The 25765-nt window shown below is 32.2% G+C and overlaps 1 protein-coding gene across 2 annotated transcripts; it reads left to right on the top strand.

The window, feature by feature from the left end:
- The first annotated feature begins 711 nt into the window (after positions 1–711).
- On the top strand, positions 712–20511 carry LOC140447728 (G kinase-anchoring protein 1-like). 2 transcript variants are annotated; one of them, XM_072540556.1, is made up of 6 exons: positions 712–1046; positions 1554–1842; positions 1969–2120; positions 11534–11660; positions 11722–11885; positions 20411–20511. In XM_072540556.1, exons 1-6 carry the CDS (start codon positions 885–887, stop codon positions 20420–20422), a joined length of 906 nt encoding a protein of 301 aa, XP_072396657.1. In that variant the 5' UTR covers positions 712–884; the 3' UTR covers positions 20423–20511. The 2 variants fall into 2 exon arrangements, with proteins under 2 accessions (XP_072396657.1, XP_072396649.1); XM_072540548.1 differs by having other exon boundaries at positions 714–1046; positions 20257–20511.
- The last annotated feature ends 5254 nt before the right edge of the window (positions 20512–25765 follow it).

A 25765-nucleotide genomic window follows, 5' to 3' on the forward strand; every position in this document is an offset into this window, starting at 1 on the left:
TGTTGATTACCGGATCGTCGTTTTGTGTCGAAACATTTAAATGTACTCAGGCTCAACGTGTTTTTGGAATTCCCTTCTTGAAACCGCTCGAGTAGTCAACAAGAAGCACATGTGAAAACAGCGATATTTTGCTTGTTTATATTGTGTGTAAGTATCATGGAAGTGGACTCAGAAAAATTAATTGTACTGATTGAGACCAGATTCTTTTCTCATTTATAGGATGCACCCAAAATTGTCTTTTATTTTGCGTTTTTTCGTCCTGTAGGAGGAACCACTGCCAGAAAACTAGTGCAATTTCGTCGTTATCTGTCGACATCTTTAATAAAACTGATTGCAGTATGGTTTGTGCCAACATTTTGTTTCTCTTGAAAACAAAATGTTTCTTGTGGAAACAAAAACGTTTTCGTTTCAAACAAAAACGTTTTTGACTAACACAGTTTTGCTCTTTCTGTGTGCGGCCACCCTAAGTGAGACAAAAGTTTGGGAGCCCCTGGTATAGATCCTAGATTTGTGTCACAGACAAAGCAGCAGACCATAACGTTCTATAATCAACACAAACCATACCGTACTCTGTGTATGGTTTACGTCATCGAGGTAGAATCTAACTCCATGGGTTTACGTACTGAGTATGTATACTGTGTACGTATTGAGTATGTATGGTCTGTGATAACCAAGAACTCTTTGTGGAAAGAGAAGAAATCTGTCATTTCTTTTCATGTCAATCATATGTCATGATATACTTTCTGTTGTAAGTTGTAATCAAAAATTTACTTTTAGTTTAGTCGGAGCCGGAAAACGATTACTGTGCAAAAAAGCAAAAGCAGTATCTTTTGTATTTATTCAGCCTACCAAGTGCGTATACGCAACTTTGTAACATTTCCAAAATGGAAAACAATATCGTACCTTCCCGCTTTTCTTGTCTTAAAATCGAAGATGACGATTTTCAGCCAGTTGTTAATAGACAAACAAAGAAAAAAGCTGATAATAAGCAGCCGGTAAAGAGAGCTATCGGAAATGCTAGTAACAGAAAACCTCTAGATAAACAGGTATGTTTTCTTCTTATACCTATGTATTACAAGTTCTACTTTATTAACTATATATGAGTTGATGCATAGTGTTAATCCTTTATTTAGTCCTTCTAAAGCGACCCTTCCAAATATGTTCATGTAGTTTTGTTCTAACGCACAAATACAAGTTAGACCAATAAATAAATATACTAAGTTTGGGGGAATCACCCACATAACATAATTACATAATACTCATTAGAGATAATTAAATATTGGGTGAAGTTCTTAGCATTTGTTGTTAATATTCACTCATATAAGGAGAAGGGAAGAATACATTTCCAGGATAAGGTGTATAATAAAATAATTACTTAAAAATTTTGGTACATCCCTCTGAATCACATCCTGTTAGTATGGAAACAAGTATGGATAATACAGACAATAACAGGATTAGAATAAATTACATAAAATTCTTCCATGTTTTGAATATTCTTTAAGAATTTTGACTACAACATTTATAGGCCATAGTGAAATAAAATTTTGTTATAGGAAATATCTTCAAATGGTGCTTCCAGGAAGTCTAAGTCAAAGGCAAAAAATGATAGCAAACAGTGGGAAGAATGGCAAAAAAAAGATGATGAATATATTAATGAGAATTTTGAACAAGATCTTCAAAGTGCCATAATGCAATCAAGACTGGATTATGAAAACCACAAGAAGAATTATGCCCCAGACATCACTTCCAAAGGACAAGAAAAGCCAACCAAGAAAAAGAAAACAAAAACTATGTCTCTGGATCAGTTCCTAGAAAAAGATAAGAGTCCCACATCTAAAAAAGGTTTGTTTATGCTACTGGCTATATTAAATGATACTAAAATAACCAGAACTCTGTGGTTGACAATTTTATTAAATTAAATAATAATACATTCTTGGTTTGATAATCTTAAAAATGTATCATTTGCAGAGGTTAAAAATAAAATACCTGAGAATGATGAAAAGTTTTTCGAATCAGTAATAAACTCAGCCAAAGAAGAACTCAGAAGAGAAAAAGTGGAACAGAACAGAAAAGAGAGGTCTAATAACATCGAGGAAGTCATTTCCCTTGCCCAAGCTCAGGTAAATATCTTAAACAGATAAGAGAACATACATAAACTACTATCTTTTAAAATCATGAATGTTTTGCCTGTGTGAGTTCATTTTAAATAGGTAAAAAGAAATAAAATAAGACTTACTCACAATAAATTTAATTTTACTACCAAAACTACCAGTTTCGCTTTTTACACTTTGTAAAGCATTTTCAGGTCAAACAGTACAAAGTAAATTAAATGATGCAGATACAAGAATTATTAGTTAATGATTCGGGAAACATAGTTCAAACTATCCTGTATTTCTGATGATCTTTGGTTTTTATTGTAACTGTTTGATAATTAGCGGGAAAGTTTCTTGAGGGGAGAGATGTTAACAAATGAAATAGGAATAAGGTATTATGTGATTTTTTGTTAAATGAAAGTAATGTTTTATATTATTAAAAGTTATTTATATTTATTCAAAAGATATATTTTAGAAATGGGCGTTAATTTATTGAAATTTTTTAATAAAAGGACAGTTGTATGACAAAGAATGAAATTAGATGTACAATTTTGTGGATGTGCAATTTCTTTAACTTGTAGTTATCAAATTTTTTTGATAAAGTGAATTTGATTTCTGTTTTGGCAGAAAATTGTGATGTCAGGTATGTTAAAATTATTAAAACTACAACAATTAAGGACACTTAGAGACAAACAAAACACAATTAAAAGGACAAAACAGACATTAAATTTAACAGGGAAGCACTTGTGTCTTTAATTGTTTTAGTTTTAATAATTTTAACATATCTGACATCACAATTTTCTGCCAAAACAGAAAACAAATTCACTTTATCAAAAAAATTTGATAATTACAAGTTATAGAAATTGCACACCCACAAAATTGTACATCTAATTTCATTAATTGTCATACAACTGTCCTTTTATTAAAAAATTTCAATAAATTAACACACATTTCTAAAATATATATTTTGAATAAATATAAATACTTAACTTTTAATAATTTAAATAATATAAAACATCACTTTCATTTAACAAACAATCACATAATACCTTATTCCTATTTCATTTGTTAACATCTCTCCCCTCAAGAAACTTTCCCGCTAATTATTAAACAGTTACAATAAAAACCGAAGATCACCCATCATTAGCAATATAGGATAGTTTGAACTATGTTTCCTGAATCATTAACTAATAATTATGAAACCAGCTGTTTTGGTAGTAAAATGAAATTGATTGTGAGTAAGTCTTATTTTATTTCTTTTTACCTACTATCGTTTAGTGTATTTCAATTTGTTGCTATTAATATTTAATTATAAATATAATTTTTTGTTTTTCTACCAGAGAGCAGCATTATTTAAAGTGTCAGATAATCATATAAAAAAGCAAAGTTTCAATACTATGTAACATATATTATATACTAAGCTAATATAAATGAAATTAATACTAAATAAAAAAAGAAAATGTTTATGGAAATATAAATATACTTTATTTTAGCTTTAAAAGAATTATATTACTTTTATCTTACAGTTATAACATATAAAATACTTCTAAATAACAATAAAGAAAGACCATGTATAATGACTGGTTAGTAATTACGCGAAGATCAGTGAACCTCAAACAATTTTTAAAATTTCAAATTTAATTCCAATCACTTGAAAAGTAAATTATTTAATTTCATATATTTTATATTCACTAAGACTGTTGGATTTTGTTCTGGTAAAAGAAAATGAAAGGAATGTAATATTTATATATAATTTATTACACACAATAAAATTTATTTTATTAATGATATTTTAAATATAGTAATCATTCAGTGTACTATACTATACTCATCATCATCCAGCCTTCATTTATCACATCCACTGTTGGACATATGCCTCCCTTAAACTCCTCCACGCTTTACGATTTTGTGCTCTTTTATGTCCTCAGCCCAACGTGTAGGTGGTCTTCCTATACTACGTTTGTCTGCTCTTGGCCTCCAATTTGTAATTTTGCTCATCCATCATGAGTCATGCATTCTCGCTAAATGGCCTGCCCAGTTCCATTTCAGTTCTGCTATGTGTTCCACAACATTAGCAATACTCGTCCTTCTTTGCAGATCTTCGTTTTTTATTCAGTCCCACAATGTCACTCCCTTGCCACTCTCAATTTCAAAACAGTAGTTTTGGTTAGAGTCATAGTTTCCGCCCCATAGGTCATGACCAGATCCGAGAGTTATACTATACTATAACTCTCTATATATTATAATCTCTCTTATTGCACTACAGCCCACATCAGGACCTGGCCTGGTTTTAATATTTTGAACTTTACTTCCCTATGGATTATTTGGCATTTTCTTTAAGCTCCACTGTTATTTCTTCCTTCCTCGTCGGCCCTGACCCTACCTTCCACTGGGGTTGCTAACCCAATCTTCGGTAAGGTTGCTCAGGTTTGCCGGGGTTCACCTGTGTGATTAGGCCACACTTCTTGGAGGTGAGGATAGGAATTGAGTAGGAATGGCTACAGGTGTTATCAGGAAGTAACACCCTGTATTTGCGCATCACTACTCCTTTGAACTCCCCCTTTTGATATACTATATAATATACTAATTACTAATTAAGATTACTAAATAAACTAAAAATTGAATACTAAATAAGCTTACACATAATTTAATCAATTTTATTGAATTAAATTTCTGTTGATTTTTGAATTTGCACATTGGTGTAAATTGCATAATAATACCTATTATTTACCGTATAAGGCCACGTAATGAAAATACTGTCACTAGTTGAATTATCAATGCGAATAATTAGAGGCTGTGCCTCATCCACAACTTGCTCACTTTGAAAGGACTGAACGATTAGATCTTCTGTGTGTCTAATACAATTTTGCCAGTGTTCTGCCTTTATCTGTTCTAGCTATTCTTACCATAAACTAAGAATGCTAGCATCACCTGTTGTTTTGGATGCAAGCTATCATAGTAATTTTTTGCAATACCCCAAACCAACTGCATTGTAGTGACAATGGTAGGGCGGAAGTCGAAGAACTTTATGACCATATTTAATTTGTTATTAATCTGTTATATTGTTATTAATCTAATTTATTGTCTTTATTTATTATCAAAGGTTCTACATTTACAACACTTATAAGTTTATTAACGTCTTTATTACAATATTCACTAATTAATTTCACAATATTTATTTATATTTATTTCCGGCTTACAATTTAAACTGGATATTCAAAACTAGAACTAACTGTTTTCAACAAAATTCCCTCTTTAAATATAAAATACCGTTAATCGAGAATCCCTTCGAATTCGGACGGCGACCCACATCGAAAAGGATGGAAGGCAGGCGGGTTTTTCAGCTGAGCGGCGAACTTACTAGAATAGAATAGAATTAGAAATAATATGTTTACAGTTTTATGAGTCATAATATTTATCGTAACAATATTAGTATATACAGTAAAACCTCCCTTAACCGAAATAACTGGGGGGGAGGCCGTTTCGGATAACAAGAATTTCGGTTAAAAATAACATTGTTTTTTATAATATTCTTGATCAAAGTATTGGTATTAAAAAATACTATGAGTTGATTTCGTAATGTTTTCTAATAAGTAAATCCAAAATAAAGTAATAAAATTAAGGAAAATGAACAAGTTTAACATGCTTTTTTAAAGAAATCTGCTATTTTTTTGCGTTTTCGTTTGACAACGATGTTTCTCTCTCCCTCCATCGTTAATTTGCAGAAAGTCATGAGTTTGCCTCATTCGATTGTTCGACGAAACGTAAAGCAATCTGAAAAGGACAAAACTTTATGCAATGACAACAAAAATTAAGAATCTAGTCGTGTCTCTAACTAATTAGGCCTACTGTATAAAATTCTTTCCTCTAAAGCATTGAAAATCTCGTCGACGGTCTTGTGCTGCCTGTTGCCTCTTGGGTCGTCATCTTCGTCATCTGATATGCTCAGGTTGTCTTGATAAAGAACCATATCAATGATGTCCTGGTCGATGAATTCACGTTCTGAGTCATCAGCTGCTAACCAGTCACGTATCTCTTCTTAGTTAATTTCGTCATGTCCCGGCAAATTTTTAATGAAAGGTTTAATTTCTTCTGTCGTTTCCTTACCAATCTTTACCTTTTCTTCTTCAGGATCGTCAATCAAAATCTTATCAAAAAATTTGTTCCAGCATTTTTCCAAAGTTGAAGATTTGATCTTGGCCCACGACTCAGCTCACCAATAAACATGTTTCACTAACACCCCCAAGTATTTAAAGAAATTGACTCTGGAATTTATTTTCACCTATTATTTTTGTTGGTCAGTCTCTTGTACTTATTAAGTATTTTGTTATATTCTGATTAATTATTAGTCCTCTGTTTTTTGCTTCTCTTATCTACGTTAGGACTGTTTCTTCTAGTTTTTGTTTGTCACGCGCTATCAATGCTAGATCGTCCGCGTATCCTATTATTTGTGTTGAACTTTGAATAATTGTCCTTTTTTTACAGCTATGTGTCTCTGATTAATCCTTATAGTATGATATTAATTAAGGCCGTTGGCAGACTATCTCCTTGTCTTATGTCACGTTCTATATTGATGTCGTTTGTATCTCTCTCGGTTGTTTTAACTCTTGCTGATGAGTCCTTCGTTGTCATCCTAGTCAGTCTTAATAACTTTGCATCTCCATCCTTTTCATTTCTTTTAACAACTGTATATTCTGTCGAATGGATGTTGAAATTCAATGAACAATATGTGTTATCTCATGTTCGTAGCTTTTTTAGATAGTTTGCGTTAGTACGTGTATCCACAAATGTTTAAATTTTCTTTTTCAACACTACATTTTTCAATAAATTCACACATTGATTTGGTGAGAGTAAAAAAATGCTTGGTTTATAGATGACAAGAAGGTGCATAACAACTTTATTAGGAAAGATAATTTTAAACATAAGAGATTCAATACCTTCCAGATTATGGCCTACAGTACTTATCTTAGATTTTTTAAAGAAAACATTATGAAACTAAACACATACTCCTAGTTTCCTAAAGTTCGCATTATTCTGAGCCTAGTTTCTGTAGAACTCTTCTTGAAGCAATTATATTTTTTTTTTCTCCAAACGTTACCCAATATTCTTGTTTACAATATTCATGATCTCCAAAGAGATGAGTGATCACTAAGAATTATTGAAAGAAAAGTTATGAGAATACACGGCCCAATAAAGACAGAACAAGGAGAATACAGAACACTAATGAATCATGAAATAAGAAATATAACTGAAGGGAAAGACATAGTAAACTTTATTAATGAACAAATACTGATATCAGATCATTTAATTTTTAATTATCAACAAAAATGTAATATATGATGATGAGTATGAATAATTTTATAGTAATACGATCTTCACAGATAGTGCCGTCGCAATACCTACATATTTCTTTGTCGATAACAGTGTTTAGATAACATGAAAAATTTTTCAATGATATGTGTGGATGGAAACTTATAAACCAAAGTCATAACTTTGATTTGTTTTGACTTGAAACATGTTTTTTAATAAATTCACTGTGCGATATATTATATTCCGATTGACACGGCAGAGCAGTAAAATATTATGCATAAAGATGTTGTAAAAGATATCTTCGCTTACTTGGTCTACTAGTAATAAAGTTATCAGCATTAAATGGCAATAAAATTACTGTCTACATAATTTGGTAACATAACCATAAATGGATGTTATAGAAAATTGTAATTTAAGTTAGGGTTTGTAAATATTACAGAGTCATCATGTAGAAATCTACAATTAAAAAGTATATTCGTTTACCAAATTCCCATCAGTAAACATGAGCACGTGTTGATATTCGCCGTCTCATTCGTCAAGAGGCTATAAAAATTAATTTATTACCGTAAGCGAGACATATTCTCATGTTACAGATCCTAACTTGCCATCATTTTAAATTCAAATTGTATCGTGTTGATTTTTAAGTTAATTATATTGTGTTATATTTATGTTATAGTTATTGTTAAGTTATTTACTGGTCGTGTTATTTTTTAGAGTTTAGTTTAATTGTGATATAATGATTAAATTTCAAGAAATTCTTACACTAACAGTTTCAAAAGTAAATATTTTTAAAAATCATATGATACATAGGTCGTACATCAGTACGACCCTGTTTGGCTTACACGTGGTTATGTTGACGATTGGGAATTTGTAGAATGAATAGGGTTTAAGTTGAAAATTTTACCACAGCAGCATGCCGCAGTACAGCCATCTCTAGGATTAGAAACAAACTAATTGAGGGTGCAGGTCAACCTTAAACCAAGCGTACAAGTAGGAATATTTTGACTGGAATAAGTGGTTCTTTTCTTGTTAAAAACATAGTTTTAAATTTAAACATAGATTTCTAAGCGCCGCGCGCCTGTATCCCGGCAACAGTACACGCTTATATCAGAGAACAACCCAACACAGAGAAGCGACAGTCCTTTGAAGTTACGTGGCCAAGCCGCCAATGACAGCTAACAACCAGAAAATTAATAGTCAGTGGGCATATCACACAATATAAATTCTTAAGAGCGTAGGCGCAAAATTTCGGGCCAATGTTTTTTAAATGCATTCATTTTTTTCGAATCCTGAAAAAACTAATAAGTATTTTTGAAAAATTTAAACGCAGAGTGAAAGACTACATTATTACTGAGGGCCGAAAGTCCCTGAAAACTTCTATAATGTTTATTTTAATAAGTTACAGGGGTAAAAAAAAAAGAGAAAATTTAGTGTGATTTTTAATTTGAAATATCTCATTCAAAAAAACTTTTTGTTTATTCTAAGGGACTTTCGGCCCTCGGTAATAATGTAATCTTTCATTCTGTATTTAAATTTTTCAAAAATATTTGTTAGTTTTCTCAGGATTCGAAAAAAAAATGATTGCATTTAAAAAGAATTGGCCCGAAATTTTGCGCCTACGCTCTTAAGCGAAACAAAGAAATTACTAAAAATCTTAAAATTACAAAAGAACAAGACTTCAAAATTTCAAAAACATGGTTGCAAATAAACAAACTTACATTAAATTATAAAAAAACTTACATTAAATTATAAAAAAACTAAATAGGTACTCATCTACTTTTTGCTATATACAAAAGTTGTCTGCCAATTTTTAATTCGTTAAATATAAATAACAAAGACCATTGAAGGTACTGCGTCATGCGCCAATGTTTTTCTTCTATTTCCTTTTACAATAACATTATCTTCAAAATGCAGTTCACAAATCCTATAATTATTATAAAGTGAATCCATTTTGAATAACAAATCTTCTCGTCTGCAAGCTTCTATCCACACTTTGGCACTACAAATTTTTAACAGAACAAATTTTAAACAAAGAACTTTTTCTGTATTTATAAATAATACTTTATTACTTACAATTATAAGAGTATTAGCACTGTTATTCTATGGTATTAGTATATTCTAAGTATATTGTAAGTAATGAAATATTTAACTTTTGTCAATATCTAATCTTAATAAATTTTCAGTTTTCTCCTGATGAAGTCACAAAAGTGTCACTAAATATTGAGATATACAACAAATAAAGTTTTAATATTTTTTATTTGTAATTCCCATTTAAAACTCCTAAATATTTTATGTATTTCGATCCATATATTTGATCTTTTTTATTTATATTTAACGAATTAAAAATTGGCAGACAACTTTTGTATATAGCAAAAAGTAGATGAGTACCTATTTAGTTTTTTCATAATTTAATGTAAGTTTGTTTATTTGCAACCATGTTTTTGCAATTTTGAAGTCTTGTTCTGTTGGAATTTTAAGATTTTCCCAATTATCGGTCTAATTATGTTTCCAACAATTTTTAGTTTGAGCATTTTAGTAATTTCTTTGTTTCGTTTAAGAGCGTAGACGCAAAATTTCGGGCCAATGCTTTTTAACATTTTTTTGGAATCCTGAGAAAACTAACAAATATTTTTGTAAAATTTAAACACAGAATGAAAGATTACATTATTACCGAGGGCCGAAAGTCCCTTAGATTTGAATGAGATATTTGAAATTAAAAATCACACTAAATTTTCTCTTTTTTTTCACCCCTGTAACTTATTAAAATAAACATTATAAAAGTTTTCGGGGACTTTTGGCCCTCAGTAATAATGTGGTCTTTTATTCTGCGTTTAAATTTTTCAAAAATACTTAAGTATTAGTTTTTTCAGGATTCGAAAAAAATGAATACATTTAAAAAACATTTGCCCCAAATTTTGCGCCTACGCTCTTAAATCAAATATTCTCGTGTATAAAACCCTCTATATATTTTTATTTTTTAAAAATACTATATTCGTATTGTTGTCTTCGAGCGCGCCGACATTTGGCCACCATCTGTTGATTTTTTGACCTGAGCCTTCGGAGACTTGCGTCTTTCAATAAAAGAAATAGCACTGACACCAAATTTAATGTTTTCATTTTGAACTAGGTATCCCTTGGCAGACCAAAGTTTATTTTTTTATAGCTCGGACAGACACGTCGGCGTCGGCTTACTGTTCGAAAGTCAAACCAATACTATTATGTAATTAGTAATAACTAATAATAATTACAAAGCAATAGTAATTACCTGTTATTATTCTTAGGAAATCTAAATAAACTTATTCCTTTTCCTGTCACAGATGAACATCCGCGAATCGCACAAATATATCCAGACATTTTAAATATAAATTAAACTTTTAACTATAAACTATAACTATAAACTTATATATTTAACTATAAACTATAACTATAACCTTTTAACTATAAATAAATTATATAAATGGTCAAATGCACTTGTTGTGTCGAGTATTTACCATAGACGCCTACGGACTATCGAAAACAACCAGAATTAAAGAATAAGCACGTGTTTTTGACAGTTATACAACCAGAATCAGGCATGCGTATACAAAAATGGTACCCGCTTTTGGACCGCTATGTCGCTTCTATGTGTCTCTGTTATTCTAGGCTTATATACAGCGATAGATTGCTTGAAATGCATATTCGAAATATTTGCGTCCCATTTTCAGCAAGATATGAACCATTTATTCGTGTCAAAATATTCTTACTTAATAGTTGAAGATTTAAAGATTATAAAGCTTTTTATAGAATTGCAATTCATTGCATTGCAAATTACTAATTAAGGCATTTTTCAACAAAAAATTGCAAATAACTCGAAAAGGAAGCATTTTTCGAAAAGTTATTAAGATAGAAAAAGTATTTATTTCGATGAGATACGCCTAAAAAAATTTTAGGAGAAATTAAAAAAAAAAATACATTGCTAGACAGTTACTTGAACAAAACAATGCTGGATTTTTTTTGTAATTTATCTTTTCTGTTCTAAAATAGAAGGAATAGATATAACTTTAAAAATTAAAACATACCTCTCCTCATTTCTGTATATATCTTCTCAAATGCTGAATTTATAATTTACTAAAATTCAACATCATTTTTAGGATAAGCTTCAAAAAGAGAAAGAGAAAAATGAACAGCTTAAAAAAGAATTAGAGGAATCCAAAAAGGAGATTACTTCTGTCAAAAAGAGAAACAAGACTTTGTGTAGCATGCTTAGCCAAGGAGAAAGTAGGTCATTACTTTTAATCCTATCAAAATGTTTAATAATTCTTTCCGCTTTTGATTTTAGTGAAGGATAAAGCTACACTGTTATTAGATCTGGAAAAAATGACGACTGTCAAAGAAGAATTGACTGAGGAATTAGCAAGACTCCACAAGTTGCTAGAACAAGAAAGATCAAAATCTAGTGCTGTTTCATCGAACTCTTTGCCTGAATCTGATAATAAGCAAAAGGTAAGAGGAGTTTTGAATGTACGGTTTGAATTTGTTGTTGTGTTACATGAGTGTTATTTGTTTTTCTTTTCATTAGTATATCACTGGTATCACGTGGTTTTTAATAAAATTGTAGTTGCACTATTTAGTAAACAATGAAAAAGCTGCTGAAAATAAAAGGCATTGTTATATATATATATATATATATATATATATATATATATATATATATATATATATATATATATATATATATATATATATATACATAAACAGTACCTGGCCAAATTATTAGGCTAAGCAAGAAAAAATTTACTATGAAGTTTTTTCTCTCATGATTATGAATATATCTGAAAAAAATACTGTTTTGTGAATATTAACTCTTAGGTAATTATACTGTACTAAAAAAGTTAACAAAAAATTTTTATTTATTAAAAATGTGTAATTTTTACAAAGTAGGGATAAATTTAATATTTTGTATGTTCGCCTTTGGCTGCCAAAAACTTGAACACGTCGAGGCATGCTCTATACAGGCTTGAATAGTTTCCTGAAGGTGAGGATTATGATTCCACTCATATATGAGCCTTTCAAGTAACTGCCTTTTATTAGTAATTATTTTTTTCGCAATCTTCCTTTTCAGTAGTTCCCACCCATTCTCAATAGCGTTCATATCAGCCGAGTTGCGTGGTCAGTCAAGAACTTTAATTTTTTTTTGTTTTAAATTAGTTCAAATACTCTTGCCTTGTGGCAAGGAGCACCCTCGTACATAAATATGGGTTCCTCTTCTCCAGGAAACCATTCCTGCAGCTGTGCCAAAAGTCTCGTCTCGAGTACTTTCCGGTACTGGTCTTGTCTCATCGTGTTTTCCACCACGTAGAGTGTCACCTCGGGGGAACAAATAAAGGTCTAACCACCTTCTGATATCCCCGGGTGCTCTGTAGAGAGCTCCTCTACTTAAGTCCATTTTCGGGTTATGGACTTGGAAAATATTTATCTTCGGTGTCTTGCCTTGAAAAAGGCAAGATATTTCTTACATGACAATTTCTTCGTCGAAATAAAACACCAAGTTAAGTTGAAACAGTTCTCAGCCACAGAGTATGGAAAAAAATGAAGGAAGCAGAGCCCCGAGAGCACTAAGCTCTCGGAGAGCCCGTGAGGAACTGGAAAAATTCGAGGCGAGGCGATGCGCATTGAAATGCGTACTAGTCCACAGACTATCGGATTCGATGACAAGAGATGAACTGTACCTTTGCGGATACCACAGTCCAGTTTTTGTATTTTTGTACCCATTCGAAACATTTCATTATCATAGCCGGAGTAAGCATTGGCTTTCGAGCTGGTCTCCTAGCTACCAGTTTGTTTTCGACAAGTGTCCTACGAACTCTTCTATCTGAAACACAAATTCCTTCATATCTTATCTCCTGGGTAAGCGTTCGCAGTGGTTTCTTTCTGTTTACTAGGCAAATATCTCTTTATTTTGCGATCATCCTAGGAGTAATCACACGATATCTTCCGCTGTGACTCTTACGCTTTGGATCCAAACTGACTCCAGACGCAATTTTCTGTTTTATATTCCTTAAAGAACTTCTTGATACTCCTACCACTGCTGCTATTTCATTTTGAGACATTTGTCCAGCTTTTAGGAGTCCAAATACCTGGCCTACTCGTATTGCTCGTTTTGGTGACAGATTAGCGTTTTTCCCCATCTAAAAATGTTTAATTTCCCCAATTATACCAATAATTTCACTGCATATGTTTATAATCTAAAAAATGATAAATCACTCACCTCTGCAATAAAATTTCACGTCAAAACCGTTTAGAATTCAAATGTTCACAGACAGTATTTGAGGTTATAAAATGCACATAGTTGACAGGACGCAATGCTGTCTAGAAATGGCGGATAAAGCGGTGTTGCCAACGTTAAAATAGTACAATAATGTTACCATACTATATTAAATGTTACTACGAAAAAATAATAACATTCCTGTTGATAAGAATTATTAATTTTAAAAAATGCAAATTTTTAATGCTCGGCCTAATAATTTGGCCAGGTTTTATATATATATATATATATATATATATATATATATATATATATATATATATATATATATATATATATATGTATATAGACAGACATTAAAAGTAAAAAATTAAAAGAATATCTATCAATAAAAGATGTTAAGACAAACAGAAAAATAAAATATCTATTAATAGAATAGGATTTGTAACGAATATTAAACGATCAAAATTAATAGCATTTTGAATCATGTGTTTAAATTTTAAAAGTCATAAATTTCATCCAATGAATAACAATATTGAATCATCTGTTTAAATTTTTAACACACATTTTTTTTGTTCTCGTTTTAAAACAATTAAAATAATTTCATATAAATACATTTATTACTTCTAAACATATTATTTAGTTTATATAATAATTAAATTTATTACCAAATGATATTTGTTTATAGAATCATCTGTTTAAATTTTTATGAAATTTCTCATTTTAAAATAATTTCATATAAATACAATTATTATGCTTAAACATCTTATTTAGTTTATATAATGATTAAATTTACTATCAAATGATATTTATTGATATTTTTTTAGTAATTTAATATTTTCGTCTGAATTTGACCAGTTTCTCAGAAGTAAACAACGTATGCTTTGTTAATACGTTACAGGTGGCGTTATGAACAAACATAATAATTTATTAAATTTGCAGTTTATCCAGGACTGTATGTTGGCAATGAGCGCCCTCGTTCCATTTGCTTTAGTTCTTTATTTGGACCGCTCTCTGTCACTGTCTCACACTATTTTTCTGTTTTACTTACCGATCTTCTTTATATTCCCTCTTCTTTTTTATTATACATAGTGATCATCTCCTTTACATTAACTGGATTGGTACAACTCTTGTAATCACTTGTACAGCAATTGTTGAGGTTGTCATATATGCCCTTAGTAGAGGTTTTTTGCGCCCTGATCATTTCAATGTACTTTTTTTTTCTTTAATAGTTTCTCCCAGATTGGGACCGCATATAAAACTGTAGATTGCAGAAAGTGGACGAAAAGGTGAGAGAAAATAGACGCTTTACAATTTCATCATTGTCCGACTGCTTTCCTCAGTATTCTCGTAGTGTTTTGTATCGCATTGTTACCGAGAACTTAAATTACCGGAAATTGAGTTCACGTTGGGTTCCAAGAATGTTGACGGATTTGCACAAAACCCAACGTTTAGGCAGTGCATTGACTTTCCTTGAGCGGTACCACAGTGAAGGTGAAGATTTTTTAGACCAAATTGTTACTGGTGACGAAACGTGGGTGGCCTACGTCACACCAGAATCGAAACAACAATCCATGGAATGGCGACATTCATCATCACCCAAAAGAGTGAAGTTTAAGCAAACAATTTCTTCCCGGAAAATCATGTGCACACTTTTTTGGGACAGAAAAGGAGTATTGCTAGTGGAGTTTCTGCCTCTTAATGAGACAATCAATGCAGCGTCTTATTTGTGAGACATTGAAAAATCTGCGTCGTGCAATCCAGAACAAAAGACGTGGCAAGTTAAGTAAGGGTATCGTTTTGCTGCATGACAATGCCGTCCACATGTGGCTAATCAGACCAAAGATCTCATCAAATCATTTAAATGGGAAACTCTAGATCATCCTCCATACAGCCCTGATCTGGCGCCCAGCGACTACAATTTGTTCCAGCACTTGAAGAAACACCTGGGCGGTCAGCGTCTTCAAGACGATAACGAAGTCAAAACATTTGTGATGCAGTGGTTAACAAGTCAGGCGGCACAATTTTTTCAGGAGGGTATTCAAATACTGGTGCCACGTTATGACAAGTGCCTCAAAATTCACGGAAATTATGTAGAAAAGTAGATTAAGGTACAGGCTTTCATGTAAAAATAAAATTATTGCCATATTTTTGCACGTCTTTTTTTAATTCCAAAACGGTACTTACTTAAAAAACACGCCTCGTACATAGTGACCCTTTCCTTTGCATTAACTGTATTGGTACAACTCCTGCTGTCACTTGTACAATTGTTGAAGTTGTCCTATTTGCCCTTAGTAGTGATTTTTTGCGCCCTTATCATCATCTCCATGTACTTTTTTTTTCTTTAATACTTTCTCCCAGACTGGGACCGCATATAAAACTGTAGAGTGTACTATTTCTATGCTACAGCCGCTGAATACATAGAATGATCACGTGAACGGCATGCACTCTTTGAATGTTCCTCTCTCCAAAATCACAACTTTTCTACGTTTACGCCGCTCAACAAAAGAGTACTCACCATTATCATTCTGGCTTTACAACCATGCGTGGGTCCTAGCCTCCTCAAGAATTTCTCTCCAGTCATCCCTATCCATCGCCTTTCTCCGCCGAGCACGTATTCCTATATTTCTCATGTTTTCATCGATGTTATCAAGGAACCTAGCTAGTTTTTCTAGCTGGGTCATTTTGTTCCATCTGCATTACATGTCGTATCCACCTCAGACGGCGTATTTTAATGTTTTACGATATCAGGTTCCTGGTATATTCTATAAAATTCGAAGTTGTATCGTCTTCTCCACACTCCATTGTCATTCACTGCTGCATAGATTCGCCTTAGTACTTTTCTTTCGAAACATCCTAACATGTTTTCATTATTTTTTGTTAGAGTCCAGGTCTCTGAACTATATGTTAGGACTGGACGTAATATTGTTTTGTAGAGTTGTATTTTTGTATTTCTCGATATAATTGTGGATTTAAGGAGGAGATTTAGCCCAAAATAGCATCTGTTGGCCGTGCAAATTCTGCGGTTTATCTCTGTGGTAGTTATTTTCAGTATTAAGGGGCGCTCCCAGGTATACAGATTCGTTCACTGCTTCGATGACGTCGTTTTCTATAACGAGTGGTCGTAGGATTTGTGCTGGCGTGCTTATTTTCATACACTTCGTTTTGTTGGTGTTTATTATTAAACCCATTTTTGTAGCTGATTCTTTTATTGCTACATACGCCTCTCGTACAGCGTTTTCCGTTTTCCCAATAATATTGATATCATCAGCATAGGCCAGGATTTGCACTGATTTATTATATATTGAACCAGTGGTTGTGATTTGTGACAACATACGTATTATTTTTTCCAGGGCCAGATTGAACAGTATACAGGAGAGATGTTGTCCCTGGCGCAGCCCATTATTTGTTTTAAAAGGTTCAGACAGTTCCCTCTGAGAATTCGTACTCTACGTTCAACTTTTTCAAGAGTTAGTTTTGTTAAATTTACCAACTGATTTGGTATTCCTAACTCTTTCATTGCTTTGAACATTTCTCTTCTATTCCCAGAGTCGTAGGCTGCTTTGTGGTCTATAAATATATGATGAGTATCAATGCAATATTCCAGTGTTTCTTAATATTGTTCTGAAGCTATGTTCTTATGGCATTTTAAATTAATTACTATTTAAATGGGAATAAGCCACAATTAAAGGTTATATTGACGTTTCAATTTCCACTTCGGAAATCGTTCTCAAAATACAAACATTAGTAAATTAAACAAATTTTGTTTTTTTTTGTTACTTAGTGAAAAATTCTTCTAATTTTTAGAGATATATTTAGATCATTAACAAAAAAAAACGATGATTCCGATTAGGAATTATCGTTACCTATATTAATGTTGATAACTGTCCAGTGGAAAACGGAATGTTGAATTCTTCCAGTTTGTTTAAATATTAGGACTTTCCGTGGTTGTAGTTAAAAACTCAAGACCTTATATGAAACTGTTGAATACTTCTATGTAAAAATATAAACAACTTAATTGTTTGCAATAATGAAATAAAAATGCATGTTACAAATATATTAACACAATGGCATGTTGTTTGTTCGAAGTCATGAAGCAGAAATGTCTTTGCCGACAGGAAGATTGATTTCGGCCAGATATCAAAAAACCGCCTTTTCAGACAGTTTCGTTATCTTCACGATAAGCCGTGGCCGGGACCGTTCGTTATCTTATCTTCGCGACAAACTGTCGCCGGGATCAAGTTTTGCAAACGACAGTGCTTCGTCAGGTCGTGTTATTATATTATTAAGGTAACAATTAATATTAATTGGTTCTAAATGCCGTTCCATAATAAAATCCAATTGCCACATCTTGGATATAATACCATCTACATGATTCGACAGCATTTTACCAATTATTAGCTGTAACAATATTTCAGGCTTGGTTGAACAATATTTTTACGTCGCATAATTTAAAAATACTATTTTTTTTTTCGCAACTTCGCCCTTTACTTGCTTCCAAATTAATTCGATGGGGTTTAACTCACAATGGTACCTTGACAACTTCAGCACACACTTACCTGTCAGTTTAATCATTATATCTACCACATATTTTTGTTCTATGGGATGATTTTTCACCAATGTTAACAGTTCTGCCTTGACCATATCATTAGTGTATGGAATATTTTTTTGTCGGAACCAAGCTTAAATATGAGCCTTCCGCGTGGCACTGGTTAGAAATTTTTCATATTTCCTACTGTGGTATGATGCATTATCTATAACATTGACTGCATTTTCAGGTAAAGTTGGCAAAACTCTTTGTAACCATTCTTCGACACGTTCGTCCGGTACTTCTTCTGCCGATTGGTGACTTATCTCTTGCTATGTTGACGACACGGGTTTCCCCCATTCTGGTTATGTGGTCATTCCATTCTTTTTTCTATTTTGTGTCCATTCATTTATGTACATTTTCTTCTTATGTCTTCACTTCTCTTTCGATCTCTCAGCGTATTTCCCGTAATTCTTCTCAGTTCTCTCAGCCATAATTATGTCATTGTTGGTCTTACACTGGCTTTATAAATTCTTGACTTCATCTCAGTGTTAATGTGTCTATTTCGCCATATAGTATTATTAAGGCATCCTACCAGTCTATTTGCTTTTTGTACTTGGTCTCTCACTTCTTGTCCAGGTCTCCATAGCTGGGCAGTGTAATTCCAAGGCATTTTATTTCCATTACTTGTTCAATACTGATGCCATCAATTTCTATTTTAAATCTGGTTGGTTCTTCGCTGATTACTATTGTTTTAGTTTTCTGAGATGAGATTGTCAAATTAAATTCTTTTGCTCATATATTAAATCTGTGGACCAGTCTTTACAGGCTATCTTCATCTTGGGCCATCAATATTGCATCGTCTGTGCAACAGAGTATTTTTATTTCTTTGTTTCCCATTCTTTATCGTGTTTCTTTTTTAAATCTTTTGATGATTTCATCCATGATTAAATTGAAGAGCATGGGGCTCAATGAGTCCCCTTGTCTTATTCCGCTGCCTATTTCTATAGCTTATGTAAGTTGTCCATCTATTCTGACTTCCACTTTGTTGTTTTGGTAGATAGTTTCGATAGTTTTTTATAATATTTAGACAAAAGGAGGGGGATCTACAGCCAGATTAGCACCCTACTGATAGACTTTAAAACCATACAGCTCATAGAAACAATTAATATACATACTAAAACTGCATACATAGCAAAACTCACCAGCGGGAATGCAAAACACAAATAATGACCTTTTAAACAGTTCTTAGAAGGCGTCGCATCGTACGACTGGCCAGTACCTACATGTTGTTCGGTGCCCGCATTCACAGATCACGCGTCCTTGAATTCTATCATTTCACCGGCTAGACTTTAGTTTATACTAGTTCTGGGAAGAGGATAGTTTATAACAAGAAATAAAACGACTCCGTAACGCAATAATAGCATTCAAAACATATCCGGAACTGATATAAATTAGGATCATACTCCACTTAACATACTGGTCCATAACTTAGAGCGTTTAGCACTAAAAACGTTTTTCTCTTCTGATTCTAAGAAGTGTTATTATATTCAAGTTTTTAGAACTTTTCCATACAGAACTCAAGATACTTATGTTCGATAATTTATGCAGGTACGCCTGTCTCTTTTTTGAATATAGATGTAATAATTCCTTTTTTTCTACTCTCTATGTGTAGCCTCTCCTTCTAGACATTTATTAAATACAGCATATGTGCCAAACTTTTTGTTACTTATTAAAATAATAATGATTTTCTTGTAGCTACTCTATTTCATTGTATTTTTTTTTTGTTAACCGTCTTTCTTGATTTGTTTCACATTTGCCCTCATTTCTCGCTTGTATTCAGCGATTAAATAATTGAACGTACCATAAGAACATCAGGATACTATATATTCAATGGTATTCTTATGTTTATATTTTTACATCTAATCCATTAAATCTAGAATTGTTATTGTTATGCAGTGTAAAAACAAGCTTGAGAGTAGTTCGCACAATTGATTATATCAATAACATGAGATACCATTGATATATTATAAAAGTTTTTATTTTACTTTTTTTGTTTAGTTTTTATTTTTTCATTTCAGAACAAAAAGAAGAAAGGCTAATGCTTATTCGTAATGCCTCTATGTTTTTATGAGACTGCATGTTTTATGTTTTTAAGTATTATAACAACAGTTTGTTTTAGTTTAGTTGTTTTTTATTTCAAAAATTTAAATGTTACTTTAATTTTCTTTTCAGAGTAAGAGGTAAAACTTCTGCGTAACTATTTTGTCGTGATACTACTTTTAAGAATTTGTATTTTCATATTTGTAACTTGATATATTAAACAGTATGTGTAATAGGTGCAGTTTTATTTATTCCTGGATAGTTAAGACCAATAATAAACTAATAAGCAGTGGCGGCTGGTGAGGAACGTCTACGGGACGCTGTCCTCTGTTAAAAAAGGGTTTAGGACAAGCAATTAATTGTATTTCATACTCACATTTTTCTGTTGAAACATAATTACATAAGGTTGATCTGCATCCCCAAAAGACGAACTAAACATTTGAGAATGTATATGTAATCATTAGAAGTATCTTTACAAATTTTGAGCCAACTTCATGTTTTCGGTTTCGAAAAAAGTCAAAAAATCACTTTTTTCCAAGTATATAGCGGGAAAACCAAACATAGAATTTTGATAATTTTCTTACATTATAAATATATAATCCTAAGAAATACTTATGAATTTTTGAAAATTTTTAAATGTACAGTTTTGTCACAATAGGAAAAAATAATATGTTCCCGGCTTATAATAAAGCTATAGTAAAAGAAACCGGACAAAATTTTAATAACATCATATATATATATATATATATATATATATATATATATATATATATATATATATATATATATATATATATATACTGTAAAAGTTTAAAATATTTACAATAAAACGTTGAATAGTTTTTCCTAAACAAATGAAAAATCTCGTTAAACAATAATTCAAATTGTGTTATAGAGAGGTGGCTCCATCTGAAACATCGGTAATATTTATCACCGATAGTTAGCATTAGTTTCGGCTTTGAAACGTTTCAAGCAAAACGTCATACCAACAGGGTTGCCATATCAATTACGTTGTACAACACTTTGGCAAATTACAACAAAATTTAATAAGAATGTTATGAGTTTGAATTTTGAACTGGCCATGCTGAAACTTACAGAATAGTAGATACTGTAACTTTTGTTTTGAAAGTACGATGTAATAAAATCTACAATCTAGAAGTAATATATCTATAAAAAAAACTATATCTGTAAGTGCATATGTATATATTGTATATACAAAGTGCGACAATAGTTAGTCGAAGTACGATATGTCCGTTATTATAAAATAATAATTCTTACTTGTGTTTTTGAGCCTTGAAAATTGTCATATTTCGTTTTTTTTAAATGTTAAATTGCATCATTCAGTGGTCAGATAACCCCAATATTATATTTCAATACAGAAGAATTGAAGTAGTGCAAGTACCGGGTGCATACGATAAACTAAATAATCTTTCTAAAAAAAGATTGATATCAGCCATTTTATATCCGAAGTAATAAAATCCTTGAGAGTCATGAATGCAATGTAAAAAAACTGGATACTTGGCATTTGACAAAAAAGTCGCCATGGGTTTAAATTCCCAATTCGTTTTTAAGTGTGCTGCGTGTGGCATGAAAAAATTTATTCATACGAACAGGGATAAACACTGTGAATCTTCTAGCGACGTGGGGTACTTTGGCTATTGGAAAAGGACGTGGATCGTTCAGTAGAGGAATGTTTATCAGTGTTGGATGTTCCACCAATGGGTTTTCATACATTTAATAAATACCAACAAGAACAAAGTGAAACATGGCAGCAATGTTAGATGCAATTCAAGCAGCAGCGGAAAGAATACCAGAAAGCTTTAGAAACCCAAAACGTGACACCAGGAGGAATTGGTCAATGTGACTCACCGTTCGTATCGACATAAATACACGTCAAAATACGACATAGCATGTATTATTGGAGTTCATACAAAATAATTGCTTTTTATAGGAATTTGCAATCAGTGTTGTGGTATATGTGCAATTAATGAACGAAAATAAACTATGAAACCGCCTCGTATTTGTTACAAAATTTAGTAAAATATACATAATTATAAATTTTATTGGAAAGTTTTGTAGAAAACTAACCTACATATATATGTAAAAAAAGGAAATCCTTCTGTTGAAAATCTTAAGGCTGATCTTTTAACTATGATCAATCATATCTTTGGAGATCATGAATATTGTAAACAAAAATATTGCGTAAAGTTTGGCGAAAAAAATGATAATTGTTTCAAGAAGAGTTCTACGGAAACTAGACTCAAAATAATGCGAATTTTAGGAAACGGAGTATGTATGTGCTTACTTTCATAATGTCTTCTTTAAAAAATCTAAGATAGCTTAGTACTGTATGTCATAATCTGAAAGGTATTTATTTAAACTCTTATGTTTAAAATTATCTCTCCTAATAAAATTGTTATGCACCTTCTTGTCATCTATAAATAAAACATTTCGTTTACTCTCACCAAATTAATGTGTGAATTTATTGAAAAATGTAGCAGTGAAAAAAAATTAATCATTTGTGGATACACGTACTAACGCAAACTATCAAAAAAAAGCTACGAACATGACATAGAACTACACATATTCTTCATCGACTTCCAACAGGCATTGGACAGCATATACAGAGAACAATAACGACGTCAATATAGAACGTAGCGTAAGAGAAGGAGATAGTCCGTCAACCGCCTTATTTAATATCATACTATAAGGATTAAGAGACCCAGAGCCTTCCAAGGGCCTTATTAAATATTCCATAAGTATTAAGCAGAGACCCAGAAAAAGGACAATTATTCAAAGTTCAACACAAATCATAGGATACGCGGACGATCTAACGATAGCGCGTGACAAACAAAAACTGGAAGAAACAGTTCTAACGTTGATAAGAGAAGCAAAGAACAGAGGACTAGTATTCAATCAGAATATAACAAGAGACTGATTAACAGGAATAATAATGGGTGAAAACAAATTCCAGAGCAGCCTATAAAAGAAATATGGACACAATCCCTCCCCAATGATTGGAATATTTTGCACCATACACAAAAAAGGAGATATCTTTGAATGCTCTAACCAGAGAGGAATTACGCTTCTAAATGCAGCGCACAAAATATTTTCTACATTACTATGTCATCGTATGGCACCATATGCAGAACGGATAGTAGGAAAACACCAGGCGGGTTTCAGAGGTGGTAAATCGACAATTCGTCAGATTGCAATCCTGAAACAAAATTTGGAAAAAACACTGGAATATGGCATTTATACTCATCACATATTTATAGACTACAAAGCAGCCTACGACTCAGTGAATAGAAGAGAAATGTTCAAAGCAATGAAAGAGCTTGGAATACCAAATCAGTTGGTAAATTTAACAAAACTAACTCTTGAAAAAGTTGAATATAGAGTACGAATTCAGGTAGAACTGTCTGAACGTTTTAAAACAAATAACGGGCTGCGCCAGGTATATGTTCAATCTGGCTCTGGAAAAAGTAATACGTGTGTCACAAATCACAACCACTGGTTCAATAAATAATAAATCAGTGCAAATCCTGGCCTATGCTGATGATATCAATATTGTTGGGAGAACGGGTAACGCTGTACGAGAGGCGTATGTAGCACTAAAAGATCAGCTATAAAAATGGGTTTAATAATAAACACCAACAAAACGAAGTATATGAAAATAAGCACGCAACCACAAATACTACGACCACTTGTTATAGAAAACGACGTCATCGAAGCAGTGAACGAATTTGCATACCTGGGAGCGCTCCTTAACACTGAAAATAATATACCGCAGAATTTGCACGGCCAACAGATGCTATTTTGGGCTCAATCTCCTCCTTAAATCCACAATTAGATCGAAAAATACAAAAATAAAACTCTACAAAACAATAATACGCCCAGTCCTAACATACGGTTCGGAGACCTGGACTCTAACAAAAAATAATGAAAACATGTTAGGATGTTTCGAAAGAAAAGTACTAAGGAGAACTTATGGAGCAGTGAATGACAATGGAGTGTGGAGAAGAGATACAACTTCAAACTTTATAAAATATACCAGGAACCTGATATCGTAAAACATGTTAAGATAGGACGTCTGAGGTGGATAGGGCATGTAATGCGGATGGAACAAAATGACCCAGCTAGAAAAACGCTCTTTGATCTCTGACCCATTGGTCAGAGAAGAAGAGGAAGACCTAGAACAAGGATTCTTGATAACATCGATAAAGACATGAGAAATATGTGAATACGTGCTTGGCGGAGATAGGCGATGGATAGGGGCGACTGGAGAGAATTTCTCGAGGAGGCTAGGACCCACGTAGGGTTGAAAAGTCATGGGGGATGTTATCGAAGTATTTAAAGCGTGGCACGGGGTGTTTTGGAAATATCACTCACTAAAAGACAAAAACCTGAGTAAAAAACAAAGACAAAAATATATAGAGCAGCAATTAGACTGGTGATAGCATACGGAGTAGAAGTAATGGGTCTTACAAAAAAAGATGAGAACAAACTAAGAATTATTGAAAGAAAAATTATGAAAATACATGTACCAATAAAGACAGAACAAGGAGAATATAAAACCGAAGGGGAAGACATAGTAAAATTTATTAATGCACAAAGACTGATGTGGTTTGGACACATATAAAGAGGAGAAGAAGACGACACTAATTAGGAAGAGAACAAACCGGAAACCAGTAATAAACAGACCATAAGGAGGACATGTTCGCATGTTTTAAATAAAATTTTTTACCATTGACCCTTTACCTAAATGTAATTCCCATCAAGATATTAAATAATACCAACTTCTACTATCATTTAATGATCAACAAAAATATAATATATGATGACAAGTATGAAAAATTTAATGATAATACGATATTCACAGATATCGCCGACGCAGTACCTACATATTTCTTTGTCGATAACAGTGTTTAGATAACATGAATCATTTTTCGATTATATGAATATGTGGATGAAATTTTATTTTTCTAATAACAATATGTTCTCGCAAAGGCATAACTTTGATTATTTGGTAAACCTACATTAGACAAAAAATTAAACAAAAGTTATTAAAATATGTTTTTTAATAAATTCACTGCGATCTATTAGATTCCGATTGACATAGCAGAGCAGTTATATATAAGGATGTAAAAATATCTTCGCTTACTTGCTCTACTAGTAATAAAGTTATCCGCATTAAAGGGCAAAGCGATCTTTGTACGTGGCTTCAACTTTATTTATTAAATTACTGTCTACACAATTTGGCAACTCAGCCAATGGATGTAACAATAGAAAATTGTAATTTATGTTAGGGTTTGCAAATATTACATTTGAAATCTACAATTAAGTCAAAAATTTTACCACAGCCGCATGCCGCAATAAAGCCATCTTTAGGATTAGAAACAAACTAATTTAGGGTGCAGATCAACCTTAAGCCTTTGCATTATATACGGGGCTGATTTCATAGCACTTGATATAGGCATGCGGTTA

Source organism: Diabrotica undecimpunctata, chromosome 1, assembly GCF_040954645.1.
Source record: "Diabrotica undecimpunctata isolate CICGRU chromosome 1, icDiaUnde3, whole genome shotgun sequence".
Taxonomy (NCBI): domain Eukaryota; kingdom Metazoa; phylum Arthropoda; class Insecta; order Coleoptera; family Chrysomelidae; genus Diabrotica; species Diabrotica undecimpunctata.